Below are 21,456 nucleotides of genomic sequence, written 5' to 3'. Positions count from 1 at the left end.
CTTTCTGCCACTGAGTTTTGCAATTTGGTATGATTATGTTCATATATAAGACTGGGCAATAGAAAGTACATAAAGTGTACGATATTCGAAACTATACAAACATTTTATACACTTAGAGAGATATTAACAGTACTAGTATAAATAATAGATCTAAGTGAAAGTTTGAAAAAGCATTTTCTTTTCTTTTTTCTTCTATTATCTTTGTTGTCGATTTTTTGGCACTTGTTTTTAGTAATCGATATTTTGGTTTTCTTGCCAAATTTTCAAAATATTTCAGCAATTTGCTAAGATTTTTGTTTTTAGTGTTTAATTAATTTCGGAAATACCTTGTATTTTAAAATTAAATATTAAATCATTGGCAGAAGTTAAATCTGAAAAAAAAAAACTTTTTTTACAACCGATTTCAAGATGTTGTTTTGAAACTGTTATTTGCTCTGGTTAAATAAGTTTTTCATGACAAAAATGTTAATAGCAAAAAGTAGAACAACGTAACCCAAACTTTTTTGTATTATCAAGCTAAAACATCATACTGAACTATAGTTCGGACTATAGTCCAAACTATATACTTACTGGACTATAGTTCAGATTATAGACAAGTTTATGGTCTGGGCTATAGTTCAGACTATAATCCATATTATAAATTAGACTATAGTCCAGACTTTTTTCTGATCCAACAACACCTTAAAATATCAGAGTCCTCTTTTAAGTGGCGCCAAGTTAAAAAGTGGGATTGTCTTTGTGCATCTGTTCATTTATAGGCAAAATCTTCAGTATAACTACGGGTAGAAGAAGGTAATAATTTATAGTACATTTGACAGCCTCTTTTGAAAAAAGTGTCTTTAAACCACTGGCTTAAATTTAAATTAGTACAATTGTTTTAATTGTAACAATTGTATTTCATTAATAGGAAAACAATACACCAGCTGCTTTTTTACGAAAAAAACGTAAAGTAAAGTAAAGTGAAGTAGGTAAGATAATTTTTCTTGGCCCAGTTTACAGTCTACATACAAACATATGTATGTATTGATAAGTGATTTTGTTCTAGTTTTTCCTTAAAAATATTTAGTTCTTTTTTAATATGTATGTTTATTGTTTTCGAAAAGTATCCTTTTTATACTGGTCATTTATTGTTTTGTTGTAGTTGCTTTTAATGAGAACTAAAGACGTCTCGACTGCCTGTATGCAGATCCCTTTAGTTATTTACTCTTTGTTTTCAATTAATTGTCTCAATGAAAAGGGTTGGCAGTGTTGTTTTTTGTACTTGTTTATAAGAGGTGTTGAATTTTACGGTTTAAAAACGCATTCCACTTTCTTTATACGAAATTAAATGAACTTGTCTTCTTTTTGTTTTGAGTTAAAAACTATTTTTGCAAACAATGTTCTTGTTAAATTCATTTTAATCCATTTTAAGAATATTTTTATTGATTAATGGTATTTTCCACTCCTTACCTGTATTGGTTTTAAGTATTTGCATTTATCTTCTTTATACATTTTGATAAATATTTAGACGTTAATATTTTTAGTATTTTTCAGGTAATTTTTTGTTAATATATTTCTCATGATTGTCTTTTAATACAATATGTTAATTTTCAATAGCGGCAAACCCCATGGAATCCCATCATCTTGATAAACACTTAACATAAGTAGGTTTTTTTGCTTCCTAAAATTAATTCGAATCGACATATCCGTTTTTCCATTTTGTTTTTTCCATCTCATAGAAGTCGTTGTGTTTTTACGCCTCTGTTCATAAGATTGTATTTTGACTAGACATTAATGGTTTGCTTGTCCTTCCAAAATGATAAAGAAATACTTAAATAGAGCTTAAGAAATCTTTTCGGGATCTAATACTTTGGGTGGAAATTTTCATATTAAGACATTTTTTATTTATACTTTTTTAGTTAGTTTAGTTAGTTTGAAAGGAGAATGTATTTGTATACATCAAATCAGAAGAAATACACTTATGCCTCCATAGCACCAGTTGTGCGCTCCTTTACCAGTGCCTTAGATATGAACCAAGGACCTTCGTGGCACACTACATAATATTTTTGTGAAACTACTTTTTTAATAAATACTATTAAAAACAAGTAAGAAAGTTAGTCGGACTTGGCCGACCATATGATACCCTACACCAGTTATGAACATTAAATGTGATTTATTACCTTGATTCCGATTTATTTAAGCAATTTATTGACGAAAAACTTATTTTCTAAAAGAGGCTTTATATGGGATAGGAGCAAATGAAAAATGGGCTAGATAGATTTGTATTTATATAATATTTGTCTGTGCTAAATTTCATTGCAATAACAGTGCTAATAGGGGGCTTTGTATGGGGGCTAGGGTCAAATGAAGTCCGATCATTTCGAAATTCGGCAAGGTCATCAAGGCTTGTATAAATCTTAGTTGTGCGAACTTTCATCGATACATTTATATTATACATAATAGTTCAAAAGCCCTTTTCGGGGGGTTCAGTTGTATGGGGGCTAGGTGAAATAATGGACCGATTTTAACCATTTTCAATTTGTCCTTGGGTCAAACGAACGTGTATTCCAAATTTCATCAAATTATCTTGAAAATTGCGACCTGTACTTTGATAACAACATTTACATGGACACATGGACGGTCGGACGGACATAGTTAAATCGACTCAGAAAGTGATTCTGAGTCGATCGGTATACTTTAAGGTGGGTATAGTACTAATATTTTAATGCGTTACAAACATCAGCACAAACGCATAGTGGTGTAGGGTATAAATACTCTTATAAGCCTTTTATAACTTAAATAATCGTTAGCGAATACCGGGGTAACTATGTTCTTGTATATTAGACCCTAAAAGAACAACTCTTATAAAATCAATATAATATAATTTTGAATCGAAATATTATTTTATTTATAAAAAATAGAGGGCATTATTGTGTGTTCGAATGAATAATGAATGAGTCTTATTCAGCAAAGTGATCTTAAAATGTTACCTTTTAACTAACCATAATGCTTATTTATACATGCAGCATTCATACATTTTATGTAATTTTATCGATGAAGAATTCAAAATTGAATGTAAGATGTTTTAAAATTAGGATTCTTAATATATGTGCTATGGGATTAAAGATAGAAATTTCGTAAAGCAAGCATCTGCTGTATTTACATGCAACAAACAAATGGGTGATTATACAATACAATTGTGCCACTAAAAAGTGCATATTGCAATAGTTGACATGTGTGTAAATATTTTTACAAGAGTTCTTTGTGAAAATATTTGACTTAACACTACATTAAAAGCCCATTGATTAGTTTAAGTCAATGTTGTTTTATAATTCTTGAAAAGCAAAATCGAGAAAACGTATGAAAATAATTAACTAAGATGTATTTTTTCGGTAAATGATGTTATTTACATAAATACATATGCACCTATATAATAACATACATATGTATGTATATCACCATGTCGTTTTCATACATGAAAAAATCTATATGTACAGGAAACTGTGGACCATTAGTATTAACTCTGTGTACTCAGTTTTTCATAATCAGCTATTATGTCCCTTGTAAAAGGACCTCAAAATTTAAAGGACATACGATAAAAATAAAATATTAAAAAAAATAGTTTGGCATTTGGTTTGTTCCATTTCAGAAATTTTTGAAATTTATATGCTCTTTATAATACACTAAAAGTCGTTGGGCAGACCAGAATTACAATAAACTCAAAATCACGGAACATTTCAGATTTTTTTTTGTACTGAGATCAAGATTTACAATTGTTTTATAATTTTCTCATATTTTGAACATTAAAACTCATCGTTTGAGAGGTATTCTTCCAAAAAAGTGGTCCACGGGACACCCTAATGTATAGTAGAATTAATATGGTAACATAAAAAACATTTTGGAAAATATATTAAACTTTGAAAAGATTTTACCGCGTAATAAATTTTGAAATTCAAAAATTCCGAATTTTTATGGTAAATAAAAAATTTTATTTTTCACAACAATTTTATTTTTTTTTTAATTTTGTTAACCAAAATTTCATTTTAATAAGTGCCGTTGGAATTTACATACATGCATATGTGCGAATTGTGAGTGCAATTTCTAGTGATTATTGTCTCTTAAAATAAGTAAGATCAATAATCTAAGAACCAGGTACAATAATCTAAGAACCATTTGGTAGTCACCATTTCTTAAATTTCTCTAAAAAAAAGAAATTACTTAGTGAATAACTTTGTAGCATCTTGAATTCCATAAAAGTCATACAGAAGTATAGATAAATATAGGTAAAGAGTACATATGTCTGCAACTATTTCAACACTTTATAAACATCTGTTTCCGATACTTCTATTATTTCATTATATTTTTTGTTATAAAAACAGACATTTCCTTTAACTATACAATGGACACAATAGTAATATACTCATAATGCATTATTTAAATTTCTATTGTATAATATTTTGAACATTTTCAGAATTCAGATTTTTAAAGACTTTTAACGCAACATTTAAGTAAATTATAATGTTTAATAATAAACCATACATACACACGGACATCTATGCATAATAGACATTATGACTAAACGAAAAAGTCTATAAGTAGTTCTAAGATAGTCTTAGTTGTATGTATTAGTCTGCCTGGCGGTGTGTAATTTCTTATATGAATTTGTCCGACATAGTCGTTAGAAACTACTGCTGCTACCACAGATGTGATTGACTGGCAGGCTACAGGTATAATTACTGACTGCCTGACAATATTCCAAAAAATTTTCGGTTAAATTTTATGTCTTCTAATTTGACTATGACCGTGTTGTAGTTATTAAGTACAAATTTAGTTAGTTCGACTAGATTAAGAATATACTTAGTGTTAATTTTTATGTTTCAGTCTATGATTCTAACCTGTTGATATTTAATTACTCGTACACATTTACGACAATGTGTATGGTATTAGCATTAATGCTGAAAGAATGTTGTGTGACAGATTAATGTTTTCGGCTACTAGTTTTGGTCGTCTGTTATAATAAATATTAATATGTAATTGCTAATTGTGTTACAGGTTTTAGATGTTAAACACTAATCACCGCGCATAATGATTTAAAGACATAAACGAATTATGCACTTTAAAATTTTGTTTCAAAATGTTAAAAATATCTAATAAGTCTAATGTGCTCTCTTATATGTTGATCTAAACGCGGTATGTATTTAATTAACAATATACAAAACGAATCTATCTGCACGACAATTTAGAATTAAAATTAGATTAGATGTTAAGTATTTATATAGAAATATAAGTTTTTTCTCTTTTTCATACGCTATTTAATATCGATTGTTTTTTGTCAACATTAGATTTCTTGTGTACATTTCGCCTAAAAGTTCTTTCTTTCTATAGTAAAATAAAGTGTTAAAATTGTGATCCAATCTTTAGATTACAAATAATCTTGCCGAATTGTTAACTCTATTGATTAAATTTTGTTTACCTTGATTAAATTTTGTATACCTTATAAACATACTTTAAATGTTATCCACGAAAATGGTTTTCGGATCACAGTGTAAATTGTCGTATAATAAAGGATTATTGATAAAGAGGTTATCTCGCTTTTAATTTCGAAAGTAATATCCTACATTAAAACATCTGTTAAGGTTAACATGATAAAAATGTAAACTTTAATTTAACTATATATTTTATGATAAAAATTGCAAAAATTATATAAATGCAATAATATAAAGTATGTACTTTAATTGGATGTTTTAAAAATAACAATTTATCATAGGTAAATCTGTAGTTTTCATAAAGTACTAAAATTAGCTATACAGGCGTATTGTTAAAAGGTAATAAAACTTTCTGTTTATTTTGAATACTTTCTTCTAATATTTATTCAAAAATATCCTACAATAAACGCCCACAAAAACCAAACTAGAGCCTTTAGAATAACCCTTGCTTATAATCGCAGTTTAAATAAATAGTAAATATGCAAAACAAAATTCAATTTCACTCAAACATTTATTATTTATTCAGATGAAAAAAACAAACCCGACCAACAGGACAAACTAAAACAACTGTTTGACGTTCTATTGGTACAAATCAAATATAATCTACATGTTAGAATGTATTAACCGCACAGAAACAAACAGAATCGTAAAATGTGGTGTTATATGTATATGGATGGATATACTATTTATAAGAAATACTCACAATTAGTAAAGATCTTATATTCTAAGGATAAGAGACGAGCACATACCTACATACATTCATACATATGTACAGTGTCTCTCATAAGTATTCGAATTTAGGTAAACTATGAAAAGATACCAAATTTAATAATATATTTTCTATGCAAAATAAATAAATTAATTTGTTATATTGTCTAGACAGTCCTTATGTTTGATATATCGTTTTTTAAAACTTGAAAAATTTACATTTACTTAAATTTATTTAGCTTTTTTTTAAAAAAGTCCCTAAAACTACTTCACAAAAGTATACGAATTTATTCTGTATTTCATATTTGAACATATTATACGAAACACAAATTCTAGAATCGAATGGTTTTTATGCTTAAAATTGTTTTAAGGAGTTACTATCAACCGAAAGGATATATTTTTGGCCCATTTGGTCCACAATTTTAGGGGATTTGTATCCTCTTTTCATGTAATATCATTAAAATGGCGATTTTTGAAAATATTTGTAATTTTTTTCTTCTTTTTTCCAGAGATAAAACCAAAATTTTATGTTGGGATTTAATAGACCCCTTGGGATATCCAAAAATAATGTTGTTTGTTACAAGAATCTGTATATAAATGTTCTAAGATATATTATTGAGATCATTCTTCTGTAGCTAGTTCAATATAATGGAACTTAGGACTATTTTTATAATACTAGGGTCAAAAATTTTCGGGGAAAGTTTTCTGGTATGTATTTTTTGGATATCAGCTTTTATACATTTTAAGTTTTCAATGTATTGTGGAAGTGTATAACTCCAAAACATGCCTCGAATAAACACCTTTCAATATAGTAGAATCATTCTTTTTATATAACAATGGCCTCCAGGCTGCATGTCACCATATCATTATGGTCTAACTCAAAAATATTGATATCTTTTAAATATTATTTACTATGATCAAAATAAACCCAAAATTTTATACTTACAGTGTTATTGTAATGGGCAACATAAGCGTGAAAGTTACGAGTACTAAAAACTGAAATCTACTGTATAGTATGTCGTTTTGTTAAGGCATGTTTTGGAGTTGTATATCGCTATAATGTATTGAAAATTTAAAATATTTTATTGCTAATATCTGCATGAATATATACTAGTTAACTTTGTCGAAAAATATTGACCCTAGTGGTACTAAAAAGGACTTAAGATCCAGATAATTCAAATAGAAACAGAAGAACGATATCAAAAATACGTCTTGGAAAGTTTAAGTGCAGATCCTTATAAAAAAAACTATTATTTTTAGATACCTCAAGGGGTCTATATTAAATCGCAATATTAATTTTTGGTTTTATTTCCAGAAAAAAGGAAAAAATTGCAAATCCGGTAAAAAATTGTCATTTTAATGATATTACATGAAAAGGTGATACAAATGCTCCAAAATTGTGGAGCAAAAGGGCTAAAAATATATAATTTCGGTTGATAATAACCCCTTAAAACAATTTTAAGCAAAAAATCATTTGATTATAATTTATGTGTTTCGTAAAATAAGGTCAAATATGAAATACAAGAAAAATTCGAATACTTTTGTGAATCAATTTTACGGACTTTTTTAAAAAAAAGTTAAATTAATTTAAGTAAATGTAATTTTTGCAAATTTAACAGAGTGCGATATTAAACCTTAGGACTTTCTAGACAATATAACAAATTTAATTATTCATTTCACACGCAAAAATATTATTAAATTATGTTTCCTTTCAAAGTACAACCAAATTCGAATACTTATGTGAGACACTGTATGTATGCATGTAAGTGCACACTGTACTTTCCATAAGCAGATGTTTTTAGGAATTATTGTAGGAGGATCTCTTCGTCTACCTGCTAATGTCTATGAAGCTAATTTGGTATAAATATTCAGCCAGAGAATATTTCATCATTAGTTTACTTTCAACCATCAAGTGTTCAACACATAGTTTATTTTGCAACTCCTTACTTTGTATTTACAAAACTAGTTCTGTTTTTAAAACCTTATTTTATTCTGTATATTTATAAATTCAACATGTTTGATAAATTTGTATTTTCCAATGAAAAATTATCTAATGAAACTATGGATTTCGATTTAATATCTTGGTCATCAACACCCTGTTCATCACCCACAATAAGAACATTTAACCACGATTTTACAGTTGTAACACCTACAGAGGTATGTTGAGTTTTGTTGTACCTACTAGAGAATTGAAAATAATTATGACTTAACGAGGTATTACAAATTTAGTGAGATGAAATATGGGTTCATTTACATTAAAGTGCAAATTACATTATAATTGCATCTCCTGTATTTTACTACCTGAATTAGGCACTTCAACTAATTGTTATAAATATAATAGAACAAATTTAATTAATTATAACAATTTTGTTTATTTTTAGCTGGATGCTTTTGCTTGTCCTTCTTTGAAATCGGAAAGTTTGAAAACTAAAGAGAAATTAAAGAAAACTTTACTCTTACTCGATGAAGCCAAAAATGTTTGCTCCGAATTACAGGACCAGTTGGGTGACAAAGATGTCTACTATACCCAAAGAGAAAATGAACTCCAGGCCTTGCATCGCTGTGAATTGGAAAAAGGTAACACAATTATGAGTTAATCAATATTGCGATATTTAACTAATTTCCTTTAAATTGTATCTGTTACAGCGCGATCAAATCTTGTGGAATTCCAAACCATGGCCAAACAACAAATTTCTTCTTTGGAAACTCAATTACAAAATTCCGAAAGTGAAAATAAGCGCCTTTTGGAAGCATATCGCATTGAAATGGAACATAAAATGTCACAAAAACAACAACAATTAGATACTGCCGAAGAACATGGAAAATCGTTGAGTGAACGTTTACAAGCCTTAGAAGTTTCAGAACAACAATTACGGGTTCAGCTTACACAGACAGAATCGTCATATGCCGGCCGTTTACAAGCAGCAGCCGAACGAGAACATGATCTTACCGAACGCCTTAAACAACTTACCAAAGAATTGGATAAATTAAAAGCTTTGAAAGAGAACAATGAAAGAGAACTGAAAGAAAAATTGAATCTCTCAAACGACGAAGTTGTCGTTTTAAGAACTTCTCGCAGAAGTCTTAATGAAAGTGGTGTTGGCTCGCCACGTAATACTTCATCGTTAACATCATCTACTCATATGGAGTTAAATCGCTTGCAAAGCGAAGCTGAAAGTTTAAGATGTGTTTTAGAATTAAAACAGAAAGAAATATCCAAATTGACAAAACAAAATGAAGAATTATTAAGAGATGCTGATGAGAAATTAGCATTACAAGCTAAAATCTCTTTGTTAGAATCGAAAAATGAAATGTTACATTCGGAACTGGAGATTAAGTCAGAAAAAGAAAAGTAAGTTTGTCAAAACATATATATATTTTTTGTCCTTTTTATTTAAAATTGTATGTTTTTTCACAGAGAATACTTGCGGCAGATTGATGAAGTCCAAAAGGCCTTTAGCCATGAAACTGTTAAACGTACTCGTCTCTCTTACGACAACGAAGCCTTGCAATGGCAATTGAAACAACGCTCCGAACAACTACATATTGTAGAAACAAAATTACAAGAACTCTCTGCTCATGATATCTCCACCACCTCAGTAGCCAATCGTTCTTCACAAAATGGCGCTTCATTAACCTCCTCCATTCACATGGATGATATTTCACCACCCACTTCACCCGTGATAAAGGGGGTCATTGAGAAAACAGATTCAGTATCTTGGGTTCTTGAAATGGATGATGAGACTCCTGAAGCGGCAGCCTCTAAAATGGTGAAACGTGCCGGATCATTTAGATCTGTGGAACGCAGTCCTTCGACAAGACGACAATTGTCGGTTAGTGCCAGTGCGGCTTATGGTGGTAACATGACAAATTGTAATTCTAGTTTAATGGAGGTGGCTGGTCCCAATCCCCTATCCCAGTCTATGTCGGCCACATCAGTGATAAGAGAACATTCCAAAGTTGAAGTAAATGAATTTAATAACCGCTCTCATCCCCGTATACGCTCAAAGTCTGTAAGCATAAAGGGCTGCGAAGGCTCTCAGCAACAGCCCAAATCGTCTAAAAAAGTATCTAGACAACTATCTGGCGGTTCTAGTACGAGAAAAAATGAACTCTCCACTAACTGGAAAGAACCTGTGCTAACGAGCTCTCCCTATGTAATGAGACCCAGATCGTCAACCCTTAAAATTGATAACGAATCTGAGGAAGTCTTATTTAGACGCAGTTCGGCCAGCAAGTTAATCACTTGCGACACTTCAGCCTTAAATAAAGGTGAACGCTTAGAAATGCGCTCCTTACCTTCCCATCCCTCTGTGCAGGACTTGAAAGTCATCAAAAAATGTCAAGAAATTCAAGAATCTGCAGGTGAAGCAATGGTTTCGGGTACAAATTCAGAAGATGAAAGTTGTTCCGCCTCCTCAGACGATGTGGTCAGTACAGCTTCGTCCTCGGCAGCATCTGATTCAACAACTTCATCGAATCAACTGAAAAACTCTCGCATGTCTTTTGAGGAAGTGTTGCTTATTGAGAAAATTAATAGCTTATCTGGCACTCCCATGGAGGTCAGCTGGTCTGAAGATGCTGACGGTTTAGGGAATAGCTCAACACTATGACATGAATTTCGCGAAATGTATCAAGTCCACGAAGATGACGAGGACAGTTTTTGAAAATATAAAAACCTTAACCAAAATAGGAAATTGTTGTTTAAAAGATTAAAAAATTTAAAGAAAAGAAAAATTTAAAGAATGAATTGCAGACATAACTGAAAAAAGAACACAATAATTGCAAAAAAAAATATAGTTGGCAAAAAAAAAAAAAGAATATTGGATATACCGTTATTCAGCTGAAACTTTTGACTCTTTTCCCTTTTACATCTCAAACAAAATGATTGGCCTCGAATACTGGAGGTGGAGGAGTTTTTAAATGTATGTGTATTGTGTATACGTTTCACCAGAACTTAAAATTTATAAATAGCATATAGAACTACAATAATATTAACTTACTATCTAACCCAGCAACAATCTTTTGGTGCGTTTAAAAAAATTAATTTTTCTTGACTTATTTCCTTTTCACTTTTCAAGTTTTTCCAACTCTTAATATTATTGTTTAGTTTAATTTTTACCTTTAAAATGAAATATACTTGGAATTTTGTTATGTACATATTTTATTTATTTATGCGAATTTATAAAATACCCCACAAAAATAAAACATACAAAAAAAAAAAAAAATTTAAAATGATAAAACAAAACATAAAATATATTTAAAAACCTTAACAAATTTGCTCTTAATGTCTCTTATACTTGTGTTGTGCGTATAAGAGATCAAGTGATATATTAATAAAAAAAGAAACTAAAATATGAAAAGGATATTGATTATAATCTTAGAAAATTGGTAAAAACAAATCAAAGTATTTAAATGTATTCTCAACCAAAGTAAATACGCCTTTTATTTGCATAAGTTGTGAAAAAACTAAAACTATACAAAAAACAAATTAAATATTAATTTATTTGAATTTTGGTTAGAGAAAATTGCAAGATAAAATTTGCTGAAAATAAAACCAAAAAATGCCGTCTGTTTACTAGAGAATTTGAAGAAATTTTTGCTAATGCCAAGTTTAAGACATCATTTTTAATTATCATATTGTTATACGAATTTTAAATAAATTCTATTTTATTAAATTGTTAATTCATATAAATCGAGTTTATGTGAATCAACTTAGATAATAATTTGTTAAATGTGATTATTTACTGAAAAGTGTTTGAGCTTTGAAGAAAAAAATAATTAATTTCAAAAATTCTTCTTCATTATTTCAACAATTAATAAAATTAACAATATTTTTGTTAAAATGGTGTCAAAATAAATTAATTGCATGATATGCATTTAATTTTTATTTATTTATAGTACATTACAACATTTATTTCTTAAAACATTTTGTGTAAAACATTGACTTTAAATTTAATTTACTTGGAGAATTGCATAAGAAAATCAATATTAAAGTATCTATAGTAAATAAGTCATAGTAATAATGATTATATAAATATGTATAAATTATTATCTAATTATTTAATTGTTAATTTTATTCTAAAAACACAAATGTAACATTAAGTTATAAAAAAAATATTGAAGGCTTATATAACGTTCAAGTTTTTTCCCACTTTATTTTAATTTGGTATAAAGAAGCTTTTCCTCGATCCTACCTTGAAGGGTCATTATGTACACATAATTCTTTTCTTGAATAGATTTGCTTATAAAATATTTCAATATTCGCAGAATAAAACTCCTGAAAAAAGCTTTAGTGTGCATATTTAAATAAAAAAAGCAATTCGAATTACTTCTGCATTAAAAATAAAATACAATAAATTAAACATATTGTCACTAAAGCGCATTTTTTGCCTTCCCTAATGTACTGTTTCACAAGTCATTCATATTTTAAATATCAAAATCTATTGATAACAGCTTTGAGAAATGTTTTAACTTATTTTATAGCATTTTTCGAATTGGTTAAAACTGATTAATTTAGTAATGTACGTATTACAGGCATTGCTATAGATCGAAAAGAATTTCAACAAGAAATCGATTTATTTTTCGTTAATTTTTTCAGAGACCAATGTTTTAAAGTAAGTTTAGTTAGTAATTTAATTAATATGGATCACAATTAGTTATTACAACAAGAGTTACATCAATATAATTATATTTAAAAAACAGGAACACGTTTAACAAAATGTTGTTTTTAGTTTTAAACAAATTTTAGCTTTAATTTATTTGTTATGTTTATTTACATTGTTTTGTTTAGTTTTTAGTTAAGTTAATTTAATCCATCTTATTTATATATTTTATTTTTAATTGAATGTTGGTATGATTCTCGTAACAAATTTGAGTGTGTATTTTCAACAAAAATTTTCAAACAAATTATCTTAAATAATTAAAGTTGAGTTATAAAGTCAAATTAAATTCAATGTAATTTGTCTAAGTAAAACTTGTTTATAAATCAGCTTAATTTATTGCGTATTGTTCTTATTAATAATATAAAATTTAATTTATTATTACCTTTATAAGTATTTTATTATGACAAAACAATCTCTAAATCTTAATACAAATATCCTTATAATTTAATATACATATAAACAAATTTAAAAAATAACCGCATCCACAAAACGAAATCTTCTCCAGAAAAAAAAAAAATAATAAATAAAACAACATTAGCATCACATTTTAACAATTATATAATATAATAATCCCCCGCCCTGCATAATATGTATGTTTGTATGTCTGAGTGGTGTTTAATTATGGTAAAGAAATAAAATGAAAAGTAAAACCCAGGAGTAATGTTTAAGTATAGCAACAATAATAAAGTAATAATTTATCAGCAATTTTTTGCTAACAACAAAAAATATTATAAAATCAATTAAAATAACAAATGAAGAATACAGTATAATTGTTTTCAACCACAAATCAAAAATGTCTCTTAATTTTATTTATTAAAAGATGAAACTGTAAGTCGTAAGTAAATTGACATCAATGCTTACCTTTAAGTCATTTTAAGCATATTAATCATTTGAAATTGTAAATATTGTTGTGACGTTTAGCCAACGTTTCATAAAAGTACTCTTTTGACTAAAATTAGCAATTTCATTAACAAACAAGTAAGAGTGTTATATTCGATTAGTTTTTTTTTAAAAAGACGCTATAACCAATAATTGGCAGATCGTAAAAAATCCCAAAATGATTTATATATCATCACCTCAAACGCAAACGGCCCTAACAATTGAATAAAAAATAAATAATTCATGATGTAATAAGTGAGGTGAGAGCGTTTCGGCAACAAACGTAATAAATACAATAATTATATAAATAAATACAAATTAAATTTTTTCAGAATAAAAATAATTTATTTTGACACAACCCATACACTTTTTTAATAAACAAATAAAAATCAGCTGCCTTAACGATTTCACCTTACTTAGTGCATCCTGTAACAATTTTTATTACTTCATTTATGTTTATTTATTTGACAAATTTCTACAATTTGAAAAATACAGATTGAATTTTTTTCAATCTGTATTTTGAACAGTTTACATTTTTTGCTGAAGTGCAGAGTGGAGTACTCCAGGAGGCAAATTCTGGCATTCAAAAGCGATCGAAACTTCAATAAAAAAATTTTATTAGAAATTTCGATCGTTTTCGAATGCTTGAATTTGGCCCCAGCATTGCGAACGTAGCTTAAAGAGAAAAGGTTTTTAAATTCTGAAAAGAAAATAATTTTTCCTACTTTTAATTTTCTAACTGCATGTATACATACTTTTAGGCGTTACATTATTATTATACCCTACACCACTTTAGTGGGGAGGGTATATTGGGTTTGTGCTGATGTTTGTAACGCACAATAATATTGGTCCTATACCCAACTTAAAGTATACCAATCGGCTTAGAATCATTTTCTGAGTCGATTTAGCTATGTCCGTCTGTCTGTCCGTCCATGTAAACCTTGTAATCAAACTACAGGTCGCAATTTTGATGATAATTCAATGAAATTTGGTACATGATCTTCTGTTGTCCCAGGGAAGAATTTAATTCAATTTTTAATATACAGAATGCTTTTGAATTATAAAACAAAACTTTCATTCAATCTATTTCAAATTGAATGGTTGAAAATTTTTTAAATTCAATTTGTAATAGATTGAATTCAAACAAAATTTATATCATTCAGAGGGAATTTAAAAATCAATAGGAATTGTTGAAATTTATTTTAATTCAATTTGTAACAGATTGAATGTAAACAAAATTAATTCATTCAGAAGGAATTTAACATTCTATAGGAATTAATTCATAAGAGAATTAATTCAACTACATCGAAAGCTTTAAGAATTAATTCTATTAATTAAATCAAAGGGAATGAGTTTGAAGAATTGTTAATTCTTTAAAATATAACTCAATCTCAAAAAAAGAATTAGGGAATGAATTCTTTTAGAGCTTTGAGTACAATTCAACTGAAATGCTTCATTATGAAAGCTAAATCACATTTTATTTTTGTAACAGGTGTAGGGTATTATATGGTCGGCCTCGCCCGACTATAATTTCTTACTTGTTTTTAGACATGGAATTGCCAACCTATAAATTAATTTTCCTTTACAAATAAAAAAGAAACACATTTTAACATATGGAAATTTTTTAAATTTACTATTAATATTTTACATATAAAACATTTTAAAACAAATATATAAAAAATATACTTAATTAAATTAATTCTACTTTGGATACATCACTAAGGAAGAAACTACTACTTGCCGTATGTCTTTTGAAATTGTTCGATTAATTTGAACTTTTGTATTTTACCGGAAGTAGTTTTTGGAAAATCATCGACAGTTATCACATACCGAGGAACTTTGAAGTGCGCCAATTTACCTTTGCAGTATTGTTTAACGGTTTCACGATCTATTTTAGCAGTGCTATCATGCATACGAATAAAGGCACAAATTTCTTCACCCATACGTTCATCGGGAACACCAATTACCTTTCGAATGAAATAAAAAATATAAGTTTAAGGATACATATGTACATAAGTAAATGTTTGATAACACGTACATGTGTTTCCAAGATATCATCGTGAGCATTTAAAAAATCTTCAATTTCTTTGGGGAAAATGTTTTCACCACCACGAATAATCATCTCCTTTAGACGCCCAACAATACGGCCATAACCATCAGGTTGTAAAACAAATTGATCTCTAAATAAAAAAACAAGCAAAAAGCCAACTGATAAATACTGTTTCATGATAAAAACATTTCATTTACTCACCCTGTTCTCAACCACTTATCAGCTCCTATCGTCTCTTTAGTCTTCTCCTCATCGCCGTGATAACCCAACATTGTTAGATATCCTCTTACTAGCAGTTCTCCCGGTTGTCCAAAAGGCACAATGTTACCCTCTGCATCCACAACTTTGGCTTCGATATTATCTTGAATATGACCAACTGTATTCAAGACCTGTTCCATGGTGTCACCAGGACGTGATTGGAATATGGAAGCAGATGTTTCAGTCATTCCAAAAATGGTGCGAACTTCCTGCAGATTTAATACACTTTTCATGTCTAGGAAAAGTTGTGGGGAACAAGGAGCACCTCCTGTCACAGCCATCTTTAAAGTTGTCAGGGGCAGGTTAAGTTCTCGTTGTTTTTTAATGAGATCAACATACATTGTGGGTGTTCCATGGATAACAGTACATTTCTCCTCCACTGAAGCTTTTAGAGAATGTTCAGGGCTAAATCCGGGAGAAGGTAAAACTAAAGTAGCCCCATGGCTCATGCCGGCCATAATTGTTATAACTACACCGTACGCATGGAAAAGTGGTACTTGAACACATATTCTAGCACCCTTTAATTGATTACGGTTTCCAATATGGATAGCGTTGTTAACAAAATTAAAATGAGATAAAACCGCGGCCTTGGGGTGACCTGTAGTTCCAGAAGTAAATTGAACGTTGCAGGCTGTGTCCGGTATAATGTAAGGCTGTAATTTATATATATCATCACATCCCTGCTTGTCACTCAAATCCAATACTTCATTGAAAGTTAAAGCTCCCTTAAGCTGAGAATCTGTATTGATGATGACTGCCTTCAAGTGGGGCAAATTGTCGCTTTTTATCTTTCCCTTTTCACTATTGGGCAACTCTGGACAAATGCTGTGTATGATTTCGTAATAATTTTGACTTTTATATGTTAAAGGACATACAATAGCCTTTACATTAACTTTCTTTAGACAATATTCCAATTCAGGTCCTTGAAATGCGGGATTAATACCAACAGACACTAGACCCGCTCTGGCAGCAGCTAACATAGTCAGATACCAATGGATGTTGTTGGGTCCCCATATGCCAATGTGATCACCTTTTTTCAAACCCAATTTCCAAAAACCGGCGGCTAAACGATCTACTTCATCTATTAGCGACTTAAAGGTTAGTCTTTTTGCTTCATGGCAGGAAACGATGGCCTCTGTGCTGCTATATTCGGCCGCCGCACGTTCCAACTCTTGGCCAACATTGCGGTACACAAAGGGATGTTTTCCCAAGTAATTAATATAACTTTGGTTGGCTTCTACTGTGGCGGAATGTGTGCGACTGACTGTAGATAAACTGAAATTAAATAAAATATAACGTGGCGCTATTAAAACTAAAATATACATATACATGTATGTATGTGAGTTTGAGTTAAATATAAAAAAGGTTTAATTCTAAATCTAAACTTGGAAATATGTTAACTCATTTAGATAAATATTACTATTAAAAATCGATATTTAAATCTTTGCCTAAACAAAAATATTATATTTATTTTCTTTATTAGCAAGTCTAAAGTGTGTACGAATGTCTGCAAAAATCAAAAGCTCACTTTATTTTATCAGTAAAATAATATTATTTTCTAATATAATGAGGTAGAAATTATTTAAATAAATACCAATAAATATCCAAATCATTTAAGGTTTTTCAACCTGTGTATATAATTAAAATACATATATTAACGACGTAATTGGGTTTAAATTTTAAAATACTTAATATGCGAACTGTGTTTTTAATTTCGAATAAAAAATTTGAGCTTGGGATGCATGCATAAATAATTAATTGTATCTAAAAGTTTAACATTTAAATATGAATGCAACTTATTTGTTATCGGTGAATTGCATTTTTATTTTCTATAAATTTTAATTAATTTTATACACATATTCTTTGGTTCAATACTTCAATATTTAATTTCTTGAATTTTCTCCCTATTTTTACGTATAATATCTTCAACTATTCCATAAAAACAAATTTGATTAAAAATAATCATCGTTTGTTACACTAAATATTTATTTATAGTCCGTAATTCGATAAAAAATTTAATTCCATCAAATAAATAAAAAAAATATGTATGAATGTATTTATTTATAACTGATAAAGGGGTAAGTAACCTCTTTTTTTAAATAATTTCAAATCTAAAGCACTTGTATATTTTCAAGTAGATCAAACTAATAATGACATTAATCAAATATTTAAAAATGATTTTTTTAAGTGTTTAGCTACATGTATGTATGAAGGGTCTAGAATAAAATATTTAAGTTTAGAAACACACCCATTATAAGCACATAGGTATGTATGAACGTACGTAAGTAATATATTAAAATGTTTTTTTTTTCGCATTTTTTAATCAGGAGAATTAAAGCAAATTAAATTCTCTCATAATTAGTTGATAAAAATAATTGAACTCCTACCATTTAAAGTACTAACTAATTTAGATAATTTTTATTTTTTTCGCCAAATTTTAAACTCCTGATCACAAACATGTTTTTTTGCTTATACGGATCAAATTCAAATTTTCCTAAATTAGAAATAAAATTAAACTAAAAATATGTAAATTAAAAAAAAAAAATAATAATAAAAATTATTTATTGATCACAAATAATATGCCTCTCCAGCCCACTAAAAATCATTTTGTGGACCAAAAATACTCTACAAAATTTTTTCCCGTTATCAGCAGAAAATTACGGAATTTTTGAGACCTATAGGTCAGGACTTTCAATCGCTGGTATGGAACTGAGGACCATTTGAAAAAAAAAATATTTTTAAGTTTTCTCGTGTTCATTACACTAATACGCATCGATTGAGAGGTATTCCTACATGAAATTCTTACAAAAGCTGTTCTTCGGGACACTCTAATGTACATATGTATGTATGTAAGTATATCAAAAAATCTTAAATGTTTTTGTAACAAAAGGCCACAGAATGAAAAATTGAAGATGTGGTGTAACTTAAGTATAGACTTTGGTGTTATATAATATTTTCATCCAAAAGCAATCGTGATCATAAAGTTCTGTTATAAAATCAACATTATTTGTGAACATTACAACCACAATTAAAAAAGCGATATGTTTATTCCGTGTGTGTTGAGGGCGTGAATATTAATTTAAATTAAATTAATTCTTTTATAGTATATTGAATGCGAAACATCTTATCAATTTTTTTTCGTAAATTTTATATTTAAATATTTCTATTAAAAATTATGTCTAGTCATTCTAATGTTAACGTACACAAGTATATTTCGTATTTATTTAGACCACACGACAAAAAATTCTAATCATAAATAAGTTGATCATAATTTTGTTAAAATATACAGTCAAGTTCAGATAAAACTAACTTCTCGTAAATATATATTTTAATAAATTTTTATAAAATTCAATAAATTTAATTGATTTTCTAAATTAAAAGAGAAGCTAAAAATAATATATTTGTAATAGAAATAAAAAATAATTGTTATGTTATTGAAATGCTTTTTTACTCGTTGTACTTGAATTTCATCGTACATATGTATATACATATGTACATACATACATACATATGTATGTATATTTAAAAATTATATATGCACATATGTATTTAGGTATTATCTAAATGTTCAGCATATAAAATTGTATATACACCGGTTTTGTTTTTGGTTTATAGTTCAGACAGTTATTTAAATTTTAGCATAATAATTAATTCGAAATTTTTATGTTTTTTTGTACGAATTTATTTTGTTTTCATTTTTAAGACGCAATTTTTTTCTTGGTTTTTCTATTATGTATAAGAATCTGTACATAGGAACAATGACTGAACTTTCATATTAAACCAATTGTTATTCTAAACACACTTTAAAATGTTTGCTAAATACTGTCTGTGTTTATTTTATTATGTAATAAAATAATAAAATAGTTGTATATTTATTCCCTAGTGCGATTATTTGATCGCACATTGCAGACAATGTGAACTTACCCGCGATATGATGACGTTTTAGTTAATTTGGTTGCATATTTTTCAAAAATATGTTTGCTTATAATTTGTAACCGTTTATTGATCATTTTTAACAGAAATTAAAAACTTAAATAAAATAGTTTTATCGGAACTGGCACTCAGAATGATAGGAATACTTTTAATTTAATACTTAGCTAATTATTTTAATTATTATCTTATTTGTTCTTGAGTAGTGCAAAATTTTATTTATTAAACACTTCTGTAAATTAAGTTAATTTTGTTTATTTTGATTAGGTTTCTCAGCGATCGTGAGTGTTGAGCGTTCCGATAACAACTAAATGTTTGGTTTTGTTTGGAATTAAAATGAAAACTCTGTTTAACAGTTGTAAAAGATTCACGTTTATGCAGTACAGTGTGTTGATTGCCTTTATGTTAGAAAACAATTGTTGTTAGTGGTAGTATTTATAGTATTATGGTACATTTGTATTTGAGTTACGTAGGCAATCTGAGAAGTTAATGTATAAATAGAGAGTATTTTTTATTATATTTAGACAAAGAAAACATTAAAAATTAGTAGTTTTCGTATATTAAAATTCCAAAAAATGATTTGATTCTATCAAAAGAATAAGGAATAATTTTACTTCTAATTTATAGAATGGTGATAACCGAAGTACTGTACTTGATTAACAATCCCTTAAGTAATTAGAAAACTGAAATACTGTATTAATTATTTGTTAAGTACCTAATTATGGACATACATATTTTTTATTACATCAATGTTCTCTTTATCAAAAAATCTAACTGACCCATGTACATAAATACATACGAAGATTAGTTAACATATTTAAGGAACTTTTAAATATATCCTCGTATAAATAAAAACTATAAACAACAACTCTTTTCTCCAGATGTCTAAATTTACACACACGATTATCAAAATAAGTATATGCCGATTTTGTCTACACACGTTTTACAGCCAGACCTATCGTGTGTTTTTGTTGACAAATTATTGTTGTTTTTATTATCACTATTGTTAAATTATGAATATAATAATATTCTTATTACAATCTATAATTATAAAACATCATATTAAAGGCATTAACATTTCTCTCTTGAAATATAAGAAATTCGCAAATTTAGGTCTATTTGATTAACCGGGCGTTGCCCACTGTGCATTTACGAGTACAAATTTACCGTTATCTTAAAATTAAATAATAAATTTTACATTAAAGTAAAGACACGTGTGTGTGAATTTGGATGTATGATTTTTCGATATTTTATTTTGTTTTTGTTTTGGTTTTGATACTCAATTATTGTTTATAACTACTGGCAAATCTATTAGGCAAACTGTCAGTTCGTCTCGGCCGACAAACTTATCAGTCACTTAAGTAAATATACATACATAAATTCCATACTCATAACAGTGGGTTTTAAAAGATTATATACAAATAATTGTGTGTATGTTTAAATACCTTGTAGTAAGAAGTATATAGTTTTTATTAGTTTAAAATCGTCTGTAGTTGTTTAA

General features: G+C 28.3%; 2 protein-coding genes across 3 annotated transcripts in view; one reads left to right on the top strand and one right to left on the bottom strand.

The window, feature by feature from the left end:
- LOC119607556 (serine-rich adhesin for platelets) overlaps positions 1 to 13,625 on the top strand; it is a 120,688-nt gene extending 107,063 nt beyond the window's left edge. For both annotated transcript variants that reach the window (XM_037961526.1, XM_037961518.1), the window contains 3 exons: positions 8,555 to 8,750; positions 8,820 to 9,525; positions 9,592 to 13,625. In XM_037961526.1, coding sequence (XP_037817454.1) covers positions 8,555 to 8,750; positions 8,820 to 9,525; positions 9,592 to 10,786 — 2,097 coding nt within the window. In that variant the 3' untranslated portion in view covers positions 10,787 to 13,625. The remainder of the gene's footprint in view (positions 1 to 8,554; positions 8,751 to 8,819; positions 9,526 to 9,591) is intronic.
- A 1,696-nt stretch (positions 13,626 to 15,321) lies between these two features.
- LOC119607588 (medium-chain acyl-CoA ligase ACSF2, mitochondrial) lies at positions 15,322 to 20,264 on the bottom strand. The gene is made up of 4 exons (XM_037961555.1): positions 19,950 to 20,264; positions 15,969 to 17,300; positions 15,756 to 15,897; positions 15,322 to 15,684 (listed from the first exon to the last, which is right to left on the bottom strand). Exons 1-4 carry the CDS (start codon positions 20,033 to 20,035, stop codon positions 15,451 to 15,453), a joined length of 1,794 nt encoding a protein of 597 aa, XP_037817483.1. The 5' UTR covers positions 20,036 to 20,264; the 3' UTR covers positions 15,322 to 15,450.
- Positions 20,265 to 21,456: the final 1,192 nt, after the last annotated feature.

This window comes from Lucilia sericata, unplaced genomic scaffold (assembly GCF_015586225.1).
Source record: "Lucilia sericata isolate MDLA Ls3-8-SP2 unplaced genomic scaffold, ASM1558622v1 Contig000019F_arrow, whole genome shotgun sequence".
Classification (NCBI taxonomy): Eukaryota; Metazoa; Arthropoda; class Insecta; order Diptera; family Calliphoridae; genus Lucilia; species Lucilia sericata.
Note: the sequence above shows the minus strand (reverse complement) of the source record. Positions and strands in the feature narration are given on the sequence as shown.

Excerpts from the sequence above, each read along its gene's own strand:
- LOC119607588 (XM_037961555.1), bottom strand. The coding sequence starts at position 20,035 with ATGATCAATAAACGGTTACAAATTATAAGCAAACATATTTTTGAAAAA. Across the intron at positions 17,301-19,949 it reads AAAACGTCATCATATCGCGG|TTTATCTACAGTCAGTCGCA; the intron begins GTAAGTTCACAT and ends ATTTAATTTCAG. Across the intron at positions 15,685-15,755 it reads ATGATATCTTGGAAACACAT|GTAATTGGTGTTCCCGATGA; the intron begins GTACGTGTTATC and ends TTCATTCGAAAG.